Below are 13,629 nucleotides of genomic sequence, written 5' to 3'. Positions count from 1 at the left end.
GTCAGGTTGGGCAGCTGCACATCAAGGACCATCACAGTGAGCACAGGCTCTCCGCAGGGCTGTGTCCTGAGCCCTCTGCTCTTCAGCCTGCTCACCCATGACTGTACTGCCAGATTCTGCAGCAACTACATCCTTAAGTTTGCAGACGACACAACTCATCCTTGACAGCTAGTCACCTGTCAAGTCAAGAGACTGACCGCACTACCTGCACTTCGTGAGAACGGACTATTTTAACTAGTGAGATTTTGCACAGACATACTTTGATTGATTTTCTTTTTATTGATTTCATTATTATTTGTTATTATTCTATTAGGATGTTTATTATTCTATTTGGTGTTTTTATTTGCACTGGGGTCACTGGTTGAGAATCAGAATTTCATTCTCTTGTGTATGCAAAGGCACAGTGAAAATGACAATAAACTTGAACTTGAACTTTTCCCCCTGAATAGTTTATAAACCACAATAACTTGAAACCAGCAGCTTCCCAAATTCCGCTGCAAAAGGTAATTGTAATAATAATGTATGAAGATGGCAAGATGGCACCTTTGACATAATAACATTGAACTCAAGTAATGTAATTTGTTGTGCAATGCTAGCATGACCTGATCAAAATTATCCAAACACATTATACAACAACTGGCTAAAGGTACATATTACTGTTTTAGAGTAATTTACCTGATTAGCCAACTACTTTATTAGTAGCTAGTATATCTCCTTCTTAAGTATCCACCCAGTCAGTGTACTTGTGTTATGTGGACTTGGAAACGGCTTATGTCTTCTGGGATATCTTTTGGGGGTTTTGTAAATATGATTTCTCCATCCCCGGGGTTAGGATTGAATGACTGCCTCAAATGAAGGATTGAAGTACCTTGATCACCTTGTTCACAAGTGAGGGTCAGATGGAGCATGAGATTAATGGGCAGATTGGCGACATGTCAGCAGCAATGCAGGTGTTATACCGGAGTGTCATAATGAAGAGCTGAGACTGAAGGCTGGTCTTTCTATGTCCCAGCCCTCACTTATGGTCATGAACTTTGGGTAATGACTGCAATAATGATGAACTCAGAGTGGAGCCATTGCTCCTTGGCATTAAAATGAGCCAATTGAAGTGAGTCTCATGCGGATGCCTCCTGGAAGCCTCCCACTCAGAGGTATTTCAGGTACGTCCACCTGGAAGGAGTCCATTAAGCAGACCCAAAGTACGCTAGTCTTGGAGGTTGGAGAGCTATGGACTGCATTTATATAACCCTTTTATCCATTCATCCCTTCACATACATACAAGTTTCTGGCCCAGGAGCAATATTGGGTTGAGTGTCTTGCTCAAGGATAATTAAACATGTGGAACTGCCAACCCTGTAACTATAGGACGACCTGCTCTACCTCCTGACCCACAGTTGCTGACCTGAGCTGAGCTTACAGGAAACAGCATTTGATGTGGTTATTGTGTCTGTGTAACACCTTCAGTCTAGCAATGAGGCTGATGGGTATACTGTAAACGCCTAGAAATAAAGTGAGAATGCTACAACTGCCTGTGTACACCCTTGAATAGTGTTATATCAAATTGTGACCCAACACAAAAAAAAACATTCTGTGGCCATTTAGTATTTTTCTTCCAGTTCGTGCCTTGGACACAAAATAACCTGTTAGTCCAGACCAGCGGCAGCCATCCTTAGGGTAGTGGGTGTCTGTCTGTGGCTCCAGATGACACTGACCGCAAGGACGGAAACAGACCTGTTAACTAGTTAGCCCCCAGAGAGCAAGATGGCCACAGAGTGAGGCGATCTATGTCAAAGCAAAGCAGTGTTGGAACAGAGTTGAAATAGTGTTGAGATTACGCAGAGTCAGAAGCATGAGGGTGTATGTGACATCATATGAGAGCAACATCTGTCTCCTATTGGTGTGTGTGCTTCAGGGCTCTACACAGAAGGGCCTGGTTGTACATACATTGTTTTCTTGTGTGAATAAAAGGCTCTATTGGTAGCAGAGAAACAGAACCAAGAGCTGGCATTCCTGTCTCTTTTAGCCCAAGTATTTAGATTCTACCACAGTCTCACTTGCTCTGGCAGCAGCTGCTATTGTAGTATTTTAGAAAAAGTGATGTGCAGCAGTGATACTGTGGAATTTGTGTCCTTTAAATGCAGATTTTTGTATATACTCCCATATGTCTCTATACATTTCTATATATACTATTTCATCTTTGTGTTCTTGCTAATTGCCCACTGAATGTTGACACACACTGGGTAGCATGCAGTGGGTATAAAATAGCGTTAGTTGCTTTTGAATTTATTAAATGTTATAAATTGAGATAACACATTGCCTTATTCAATAGCTTTTACCTTCCATTTTAAGACTTGAACTTCAGGCTATATGGTCATATGGAATTGATTTCACAGTCTCATGGTCTACTATATGTGGAAAATGTATACTAAGCCTAATTTTATGCAATGGCACCTACAGAAGGCTAAGCCCCAATATTGGTGAATGTCTCACTGACTTTCAGAAGGAAGAAAGTTCATACAAAAATGTACCAATATCATTTCTGGACAGAAAGTCAAAGTTGTCAGCTTTTGATAACACTATTTGTGACAGGCCCTTTACATGCTTCAGTTGAGCTAGAACTGTATTGTCCTATTTAGGGCTGCAAATTGGTTGTCATTATATCTATATTATACTGTCAATTAACTGCCAAATAACTATTCCTGTCTTTTTGTTTGTCGTGAAAAGAACACACCTACGACTATGTTAACGAGTCCCTAGGCACAAAGACAGATTGTTAATGAACTTGTGTTGTACATGCAGTAGGTATAATTAGGAAAGGGCATAGTTCACTTCTTCCACAGCAGGAACATCAGCTTATTAGGGCGCTGATATATATTCATTTGCTGTAGTTGAGACAGACAGGGCTCTGAGGAGACTTTAATTTCGTTTGAAAGTTTTCCTGTTTAAATCCTGAACACATCTTTTCTTCCTATAAAGTTCTCACTCATCTAACACGTTATAAAGATAGTGAGCGCTTAAGCAGTACAGTTCTTGTTTTTGATTTTTATGTCCTTTGTTTTAATGTTGTGATATCCTTAAGCCTCTTGTCAGAAACAAGATTTAGAGGGAGGGCACACATTGTCTATTGTGCATTAACGGCAAAATAAGCATAGAGTGATGCATCTTTCAGCAACTGGCAAACAAAAAATGGAATGTCTGTGTGTGTGTGTGTGTTCACGCACGTGCCATGCTTTCATACACTGTGGCTTCGGAGGTTTATCCAGTGTAATAGCATTTTAAATAAACAACCCTTGCCTGAAACAGGGCCTTCTTTGTGGCCTGGCAGATCCAAGCCATGGCCAGCAGCTGTCATACATGGAAGCAAAAGTTACAATAGGAAATTGAGAATTATGTTGTTAGAAACAAGACTTGATAACAGGATGAAGTGAAGGAATATGCATGCAAAAAGGCAATACACTATAGAGCTACCTTTTTGAAAAAGTAATTTAGCGTTTCATTGCAGCTGTAGTTAAATGTCATGTTCTAGTGCTGCTGCATCTTGGCATGGTTGGGAATTCATCAATGAATTGAGATGTTATTGCACAGCCAGGACTGAATCAAGAAACTTGGCACCAGCAGACCAAAAACATCCTTTATGACTCGTTGGAGTGGCACGCGGCACAAATGGTTTAGTGTCTACACCCTTTCCCTGCCAGTAAAATAAGAATTTCTTCCTCTGAAATTGTTGCCTGATGCTTAGATGATGATGTGACAGTCTCCAGGGACACTATACATACGGCGCTCTCACGTCTCGCTTCTCCTTGTCCTTGCCCCTTCACACTCTGGCCCTCCAAACTGACAAGCCTTACTTCCATCCCTCAAATTATTCATGCGTTTTAATTTTCTGATGTCAGCCAAACGCAGGCTGTTTTGTCAAGTGGTGATAGTTCCTACTTGAGGAAACACATTTTCTCACCACTGTTAAGACAGTTGCGCTCACGAAGACAAAACACCATAGATGACCTCAACAACTCACCTGTGGGACTCATTTGTGTAACCCAGCTTCTCATGAACAAACAAAAGCTCAGATATATTTAAAAAAAAATATGAACATAGAACATGACTGGAATGTTTTAATATACAGTATAGAAGCAATAAAAGGTTGTTCCCTCCTTGGACAAGACAGCCTGTTTGACTTGGCACTGAGCTGTGTTCCATGGATGAGACTAGTTTCCCATTCCTGTAAAACTTCCATTTATCAGATGCTGAAACGGAGCCTGCAAAGAGTTTCCGCTTTCTTTGTCTCGGCCTTAAAGTCTGTGTTTCTGGCCTGTTTTATTATTTTTTGGTTTAGTTTTATTCTTTCTCAATTTACAAGGCTACTGGATAGGACCTATCATCACTGTTAAAGTAGATGTAAAACACAGGCCACACACATATTTAAGATGAAACAGCCAATTTGACTTCTGTTTTATTATAAATCTCCTGATATATAACAAGTGTAATGAACCATGTTGTTTTGAGGGTTTCTGTTCATATATTTCTACAAGTATTAATTCACATGTGTGTCATTTTGGTGGTATGGTAGAATGAAGGAGACTGCTGGATTGCCTTTGCAAGGATAAAAAATAATTTATTTGTGCTCTGTCCACTTTAATATGCCTATGCATTAGATAAAGTTTTAATAAATTACTTTATATAATTATCAACAACCCGTAACCCCAAGTTTATAGTAACTGAAATCAGTATCACATTTTAATTCCTAACCTTAACAAATCAAGAATGTGGGAATATGTCAGCACTTATCTGTTTTTATGTTGAGCCAGAAATCTTGAGATGCAATGTCTCAACACAATGACTGCTTTAACAAATCAAACAGACTTCCATCTGGATGACCTTCAAGTCAGGAACTCCTACTGAAGGACTGTCGCCTCACTGCCAAACACACATGCACACTCGCTCTCTCACACACACACAAACACTCTTCTCTCACACTTCTGTGAAGGCCTAGGCATAGTCCCTGAAGCCTGGGCTTACATCTTTAAAACTCATGAACAATAGGAGCCTGATTAAATCCAGAATGGATTCAGGAAGTAGTGAAACCATTTGAAAAGGCGACGAGTGCTTTCACACAACCCTCATCACTACCACTCATGTCTGTGCATTGGCAGCTTCTGACTTTGAAATTGCTGACTGCTCTGATGTCATGTCCCGCAGACGCTGTCCCTTTTCCATTTTGCTAAATTTCTTTTATTACACAAAGCATATTGGGAGGTCTGTGTTGTAAAATGGGAAAAATAATGGCTTGTGAAATCTTAATAATGGCAAATAGTAGAATAATACGGAGCTGAATTTTTTATTGACATTCTCTCTCCTCTTTCCTCTCTCTTTTTCTTTTTGTCTCTTAGAAATCATTGACGACCTTGCGCATCTTGTGGACAAGACAGACAGCAGGATTCGTAATGAGACACGAAGGGTGAAGCTGGTGGAGACAAAGTCAGCATCTTGTGGTGAGCATTCCTCACTTTTCTTTACTTGCAGGATGCTATGGAGCAACTTAATCTCACATGAAGGACCTCAGCTGATCTGATAACTGATCTGTGTCCTTAATAAACAAACTATAATTAAGCTATTTATTAATATGAATGATTTCCAAGCATCAGGTTTCTCCTGTCTTCCCTTGCTGCTCTTCACACAGTCTAACAGAATGTAGATTATATAAAGGAATTAACTCTGGCTGGTGTGAGACATCAATTAAAGTTAGACACTTTTCATAGACAATACATAATTTGATACACAGCATCCATCATGTAAGGTACAGCTAATCTTGTAGTAATTCCATAGCCATATAAAGTTATCATCTTCACTGTTCAGAAATTGAGCAATGTCGCTGCTATTGCTGCCTTGTCCTTCATCTCCAGAAGAATGGTGCTTAATGGAGCAGAAAAATTGTTGCTGATGGGGACAAGCCCTTTGGCGCAGCACATGTGGGTGGTGAATGGTGGGTTGTACTGGCTCTGTCTGTCACGCCTGCTGACATAGTGTCCCGAGCTTTAAAAAGGGGTCTCTCATACTAGCCCTTTGATGAAATCCTTAAATGTCTACTGAGGGTTGCAATTCAGGCCCCCTAGTCATCAGCTTCTGTTGTCTCAGCTCCAGATTTTGGTGAGTTGAGTTGTTCAATAAGAATCTTTGCGAATGCACGGCCCTCCCTCGCCATTACCACAGATCTGCTCCAGTTTGTTTAACTTTTGTCTGTTTTGTGTGTCTTTTACAAAAAAGACGCTTTCTTTTCTCAGTAATGCTTATCTGAGGAGAACTGCTGCCATGAGAGGTGTGTTAGCTGGCTAAAGCCAACCTATGGAATGTGGGAGCTCGAGCCAGGCTCAGTTTGCCCACTCAAACGCCAGACAGTATTGCTAAGGCAAAGGCTGCATTGTTGTGCTAGGAGACCTGGCTAACAGGCAGTCATGGACAGAAGCAGATCAGGCAATATGCAGGTCAGCACCCAGAATGCTTTATTCTGTTGGTTGTGTCCCCATGGTGCCTGAGCCTGAGTTTGTTTGAAGATCCCAGAGCTGCTCCTTCATCTCTTCAGTTCCAGGGTCTGAAGAAAATTCATGAGGCATGTGTGTGTATGTGTTTGCCTGTGTGCATGCATGTGAGTGATACTTGTCCATCTGCATGTTTGTATGCATCTCATTATTTTCTGGGGTGCATGCATGCAAATTCATGTAAAGTATTTTCTTGTGCATGCATGATTGCATATTGTCATATAGAAGTGTGTGTGTGTGTGTGTGTGTGTGTGTGTGTGTGTGTGTGTGTGTGTGTGTGTGTGTGTGTGTGTGTGTGTGTGTGTGTGTGTGTGTGTGTGTGTGTGTGTGTGTGTGTGTGTGTGTGTGTGTGTGTGTGTGTGTGTCTCAGACCTTCTCTGTGAATGGAAAATTCCCCTGTGGTCTTCCCCCCTCTCACCTCAGTGCTCTCTTTCTTTTTTCCATTCCTCTCTGTCATCCACTTGCTCGTCTTTGCAGTTGTTTGACACTCGTCTTTGTGTCAAGCAGAGAAAGAGTTGAAAATACTACATGCCAGAAATTGTTTGGAGGGCTTTCCCTCTTTCTCCATGGCAGCATGTTTATAATTCCTTAGCTTTAAGGCTTTATTTACTTTTGAAACCACCTCACATCCAAAGCTGGCATTTGGTGTTATGTCTCAGCCGAGTCCTTGTAAAGTTAAAAAACGTCTGGCTTTGACAGCCGAGAGCATACTTCACATAACTTTTAGTGGCTGCCTCATTGTACAGGAGGCATCTTAGTTTTTACATCCCAAAGTTGTACTAAGGGCTCAAGACGATCACAGAAATCAGAGAAATGTTTTGTATTTTAGGGGTTATCAACTGTAGTTACTGACATTGCATTGTCAAGTGTAGGTAGAACAGTGTGTCAAATAAGCAGCTATCAGCTGGAGAATAATAAGCTAAGCTATATATGGTATATATATGGTACATGAATGGTCCTAGTTAGTATCATGGAACATCTATTGTCCTGAATTATACAAAGTTCAAGTATGGCACAGGCTTGTGGAGACATCTTTCTCATGGATATACACAATATTTTGATTCACTTTTATTTTATTAAAGCATTTCACAGGTCAAAACATCACAATATAAATAATAACACTGAAACATAGAAGTAAAAACAAATAGATATATAATTTTGCTGTTTAAAATTGTGAATCTCAACTTCTTTGACATTTCAAGGACAGCTTCTCCTAAACATAATAGGATGTTCAACAGTCACATTCATAAACTGAACCTCAATACATTTCAAGAAATGTGTGCATGACACCTAGTATAAGTGTGTTTTTTTTGTTTGGTTTTTTAGTTAGTTTGAATGGCAACATCACCATCAACTGTTGGTCCAGTGCTGTAACTGAAACCAGCTAAGCCTGAGTCATTACCACTTGTTTTAGCTGATGTTGGTGGGAATTGAGGAGTGAAGGCTTTGAATTTGAATGGATTAGTGTGGCAGATTAGTCTATGGGACCAAAGGATCTCTTGGAGGGTGATGTGAGTTCCCCAGAGCTTAGGCATCACCAACATGCAACATCAGTGCTTGAGCACTTCCCTTCTCAACAGAGCTAATCCTTGGTTTGTAGAGGGCCACTTCTGCAACCCCATCAATCCCGCAGGTGGCTTGCATCTCAAGTAGGTTTTTACTGTTTGGACTAGAGGGGATGTCTAAAGAGACAGTGGGTGAGAGGAGGCATTTGACAATTTTGGAGTGAGAACATGTAGTGCAAGTTAGGAACTGAGACCCTAATTGTGAGTTGGAAGTTGTCAAGAAAACACACATTTTGCTCAATATGGAGTGTCCAACTTTAAAAACTTTTGTGTCATCTTTAATCAGTGATATATTTCATTCTGGCTCTTGTTCCTCTTATTGCCCTGACATGGTATGCTGTTGGAAACCAGAAATGGCATGGTTGATGAAAAGATTGCTTAAAGAAATACATCCTGCTAATGATTCCCACATCTGAAATTCCTCTTAGTGAGTGGCAAGTTAAATTAAACTTGCCTCAAGAAATCTATAAATATTTGAAACCCTACTCACGTCTCATTTTTGCCAGGGTTTGAGGTAGAACAATTTATTCCTAGTTATTGTGCTCAAACCACAAAATTTCACCATGGCATGGTTTTTATTTACTAGCTGAATATCTTTTAATCTCAGTGTTCATTTTGTTAACAGTCACTTACCTCAGCAAGGTGATTTATAGGCAGGCGGTAAATTGCATGGCATTATGAGAACACTATAAAAATATCAAATTAGAATTTTTAGCCATGTTAGTGTCATACCAATGTCAGTCAGTCCATCACTTTGGTCTAGAATGCAATATTTCAACAACTATTAGATCAATTGCCTTGAAATGTGACAGAGACATTCATGATGCACGGGTAATGAATCCTAATGACTTTGGTGGTCCTCTGACTTTTCCTCACGTAGCCATGAGGTTCACATTTGTGGTTTTGAGTGAAATGTCTCAAAATCTATTGGATGGATTGCCATGAACTCTGGTAAGGACATCCAATTCCCCCTCTGGATGAAATGTAATCACATTGGTGATTCCCTGGATATTCATCAAGCACCATTATCAGGTCAACATTTCAATTTGTCTAATACTTTGGTTTTTGACCAAATACTTCAAAAATAATCACATTCCAATCAGCCTCAGCATTAGTAAAAAAAGAAAAAGCCAAGCTTTAAATCTTTCTCCAAGGTATTTTATATTATGATTTAATGTTTTATGCTTTGCTTTGGGTATTTTATTTTTTCTTTTCTTTTTACTTGTGTACTTTAGTGTACTTTATACTAAAGGGATCTTTGTGTCAGGCCATTTTCCACTGTGGGGACAGTAAAGTTGTATTCTGTTCTGGTCTGTTCTGCTCTATTAGCATGCTGACAATAGCTTAAATTGCTGCTGTGCCTAAGTATGGCTGTAGACTCTTATTGTTGAGTTCTAATTCTCAAAACTATTAGCAATAATTACATTGATGTTTAGATGTGTTTCAATACTTCAATGCAAAAAACGTTAACAACATATATAGACAACTGTTCAGTTGCGCTGGGAGTAAAATGATGAGCATCACACTAACCCTGTTAACATAAAATGTGTCTCTTTTCTTTGGAGGTCATGCCGTCCTTTTGTGGTCCAAAAAGATCTTTGAACCATAAGCAAGGGGCACAGAGAGAGTAGTGAGGGAGGTTCGGGGGTTGTCTCTGTCTGTCCAGGGCTCTCACCAATTATTCCTTTTCTCTGTGATTTGTCTTATTGATGTGTCTGAAAATTGCAAAGAGGGGATGAACCCAGACTCAGGCCTCCAAAGATCTTGGGTGGTCAGTCTATCAGCAGACACTAACTATCTCCCTTAGCATCAGTGTCACAGCAGAGTTCTAATCTATTTGGCAAGCAAACGCAATTTTGTCATTAGTCTTTGGAGGCCCCCTGAGGGTCAGGAGTAGCTTGTTTAGTGACAGACGGGGATGGTCGAAAGAGAACACGAGGGTGAGGGTCAGTGTGGGTGCCTCACGTGGCTCTGTGACTAGCTGTTATGTGACATTAGAGGGTGTGAGAGCCCCTCTCCACAGTAACATATGCAGATGTTAAACAGCTCAGCCTTCATTGCTATTGTTGCTGTCAAATGGAGTTGCCGACAGATGTTGGACCACATTGAATTCTGATGGCTGAATCTGCTTCGATATCGTTTACATCCAAACAAAGATAATTGCTGGGAATTTGTGTGTGTGTATTTGCTTTATGCATGAGGCTTTTAAAGAACCATCACAAGAAGTATTTGAATGTGTGTTACCACTTTGACATTTATATCATGCACACATGTGTAAGTTATCAGGAGGAGAGAACCTGTCTGGACCAGTGATAACATGTATGTCCTATGGACCTATATATGAACACCTTCCTTCCTGTCTCAGAGTAGAAACACTGCACTCGAAGAATTAAATATATGATTAGGAAGAAAGAATCTGTCATAAATACTAAAAACGAAACAAAGGAGATAGATGAGGTGATTGGCACAATGAGCAAAGACTGTATTCTGGTCTATTTACTGCATATACCCTGACAAAGAAATCAGCATCAGCTTTAAATTTCATCAGACCGCCACACCACCACTACCACCGCAAGCAATTAGTTCAGCATGGCTTATATCTCGCGCTGTCTCCCTCCCTGTGGGAAAGACGACCAATTAGGCCGCTGAGGGGAACGCAGGAGGAGAGAGCCAAAGAATGAGAGAAATGTAAACCTAAAGTGAAAGGCTGCGGAAAATACCATCCACATGCTAAATAACAATGGACAACTTGAGTCAGTGAGGGGACTGCCGACAGCGCTCAGAACCAGCAAGAGATGCAGTTGTTTGAAATCTTCACCCCTGTGCGATTGCAAGAGGAAAAGGAAGGGGGGGGGGGGACTAAAGGGTGAGTGCGCGCTTGGAGAACGTTTTCCACATCTAATGTGTGTGTGGCATGGTTTATGGTATAAGTCATAGTATACATATCTGCTATACTGAGGGAAAGGCCACCACATCTAAAAGGCATTCAAGTGTTTATGATGCACATGATATATTAGCCACCCAGCATCTCTTCTCTCCTATATCCCGTAAAAGACTTACAGAGCTTGAACCAGCAGAGGTGAGCTGTGGCCTATTTGACTTATTTGTCAGGTTTTGTTTATGTAAAGCTGCAGTGATTGGTTTTTGGTTACTTGGGGGCAACACAACAACTTCTAATCACAACATTGACATTGTATTACCTTATAAAGATGAAGACCCAGCAGAGATACATTAGTATTTATTTGGAGTTTTGTTCCTGGCAATGTGTTGCAGTTAGGGTGACCACCTGCTAATAAGCCCAAGGAGGGACAAGGGGTAGGTTTCTGAGGGACAATGTGGGACACTGCCTGTCGCGGCGGTGGCCCCACCCCACAAGCACACTCACTGATAGTGGTGTACCCATTTCTAGCACATACAACCTTACACGGTATATTAATAATGCCCTATTCCCCTAAACATGTGTAATTGCTGATGTATGCTCATGAATAGGCCAACCAATGTGTATTTTCTTCTAAATAAAGATTCCTAATATTCAATCAATTGACAGATGCACTTCCACTTGTGATTTACTTTATGTAATTTTATTTATTTTCTATTGCAACTTATTCACTTTAAATATATTCTAATATGAAATTATAGGTTTAACAGGAATTATATCACCATATCATGTCTAAATATACTATATATATATAAAAAAGAAGAACAAGTATACAATATAATATATACACTACCGTTCAAAAGTTTGGGGTCACATTGAAATGTCCTTATTTTTGAAGGAAAAACACTGTACTTTCCAATGAAGATAACTTTAAACTAGTCTTAACTTTAAAGAAATACACTCTATACATTGCTAATGTGGTAAATGACTATTCTAGCTGCAAATGTCTGGTTTTTGGTGCAATATCTACATAGGTGTATAGAGGCCCATTTCCAGCAACTATCACTCCAGTGTTCTAATGGTACAATGTGTTTGCTCATTGGCTCAGAAGGCTAATTGATGATTAGAAAACCCTTGTGCAATCATGTTCACACATCTGAAAACAGTTTAGCTCTTTACAGAAGCTACAAAACTGACCTTCCTTTGAGCAGATTGAGTTTCTGGAGCATCACATTTTTGGGGTCAATTAAACGCTCAAAATGGCCAGAAAAAGAGAACTTTCATCTGAAACTCGACAGTCTATTCTTGTTCTTAGAGATGAAGGCTATTCCATGCGAGAAATTGCTAAGAAATTGAAGATTTCCTACAACGGTGTGTACTACTCCCTTCAGAGGACAGCACAAACAGGCTCTAACCAGAGTAGAAAAAGAAGTGGGAGGCCGCGTTGCACAACTGAGCAAGAAGATAAGTACATTAGAGTCTCTAGTTTGAGAAACAGACGCCTCACAGGTCCCCAACTGGCATCTTCATTAAATAGTACCCGCAAAACACCAGTGTCAACATCTACAGTGAAGAGGCGGCTGCGGGATTCTGGGCTTCAGGGCAGAGTGGCAAAGAAAAAGCCATATCTGAGACTGGCCAATAAAAGAAAAAGATTAAGATGGGCAAAAGAACACAGACATTGGACAGAGGAAGACTGGAAAAAAGTGTTGTGGACGGATGAATCCAAGTTTGAGGTGTTTGGATCACAAAGAAGAACGTTTGTGAGACGCAGAACAAATGAAAAGATGCTGGAAGAATGCCTGACGCCATCTGTTAAGCATGGTGGAGGTAATGTGATGGTCTGGGGTTGCTTTGGTGCTGGTAAGGTGGGAGATTTGTACAGGGTAAAAGGGATTCTGAATAAGGAATTTTGCAACGCCATGCCATACCCAGTGGACAGCGCTTGATTGGAGCCAATTTCATCCTACAACAGGACAATGACCCTAAACACACCTCCAAATTGTGCAAGAACTATTTAGAGCAGAAGCAGGCAGCTGGTATTCTATCGGTAATGGAGTGGCCAGCGCAGTCACCAGATCTGAACCCCATTGAGCTGTTGTGGGAGCAGCTTGACCGTATGGTACGCAAGAAGTGCCCATCCAACTAATCCAACTTGTGGGAGCTGCTTCTGGAAGCGTGGGGTGCAATTTCTCCAGATTACCTCAACAAATTAACAGCTAGAATGCCAAAGGTCTGCAATGCTGTAATTGCTGCAAATGGAGGATTCTTTGACGAAAGCAAAGTTTGATGTAAAAAAAATCTTATTTCAAATACAAATCATTATTTCTAGCCTTGTCAATGTCTTGACTCTATTTTCTATTCATTTCACAACGTATGGTGGTGAATAAGTGTGACTTTTCATGGAAAACACAAAATTGTTTGGGTGACCCCAAACTTTTGAACGGTAGTGTATAAGTATACAAAAATATTGTTGTCCACTGTACATATCATATTTATTCATTTTTTTGTGTACAGGTAGGGTACCATATCATATTATAGGATTAACAGGAATTGTAGTTGTTTAACACCACAAGAACAGTTAAAAAAAGAAGTCTTAAGTCACAACTCCAGAGGTTCACAGAACGAGAAGGGGGAGGATGGGGGGAAAAAA

At 40.3% G+C, this 13,629-nt stretch overlaps 2 protein-coding genes across 3 annotated transcripts in view; one reads left to right on the top strand and one right to left on the bottom strand.

Annotated features, from left to right (window-relative positions):
* Positions 1-13,629, bottom strand: part of zgc:174863 (uncharacterized protein LOC100136852 homolog) — a 304,874-nt gene that overhangs the window by 265,372 nt on the left and 25,873 nt on the right. The gene's annotated exons all lie outside the window — the stretch shown is intronic.
* Positions 1-13,629, top strand: part of stx8 (syntaxin 8) — a 45,762-nt gene that overhangs the window by 29,051 nt on the left and 3,082 nt on the right. For both annotated transcript variants that reach the window (XM_062428171.1, XM_062428170.1), the window contains exon 7: positions 5,388-5,489. In XM_062428171.1, coding sequence (XP_062284155.1) covers positions 5,388-5,489 — 102 coding nt within the window. The remainder of the gene's footprint in view (positions 1-5,387; positions 5,490-13,629) is intronic.

This window comes from Scomber scombrus, chromosome 2, assembly GCF_963691925.1.
Source record: "Scomber scombrus chromosome 2, fScoSco1.1, whole genome shotgun sequence".
In the NCBI taxonomy this organism is placed as follows: Eukaryota; Metazoa; Chordata; class Actinopteri; order Scombriformes; family Scombridae; genus Scomber; species Scomber scombrus.
This window is presented reverse-complemented; position numbering and strand designations above follow the sequence as displayed.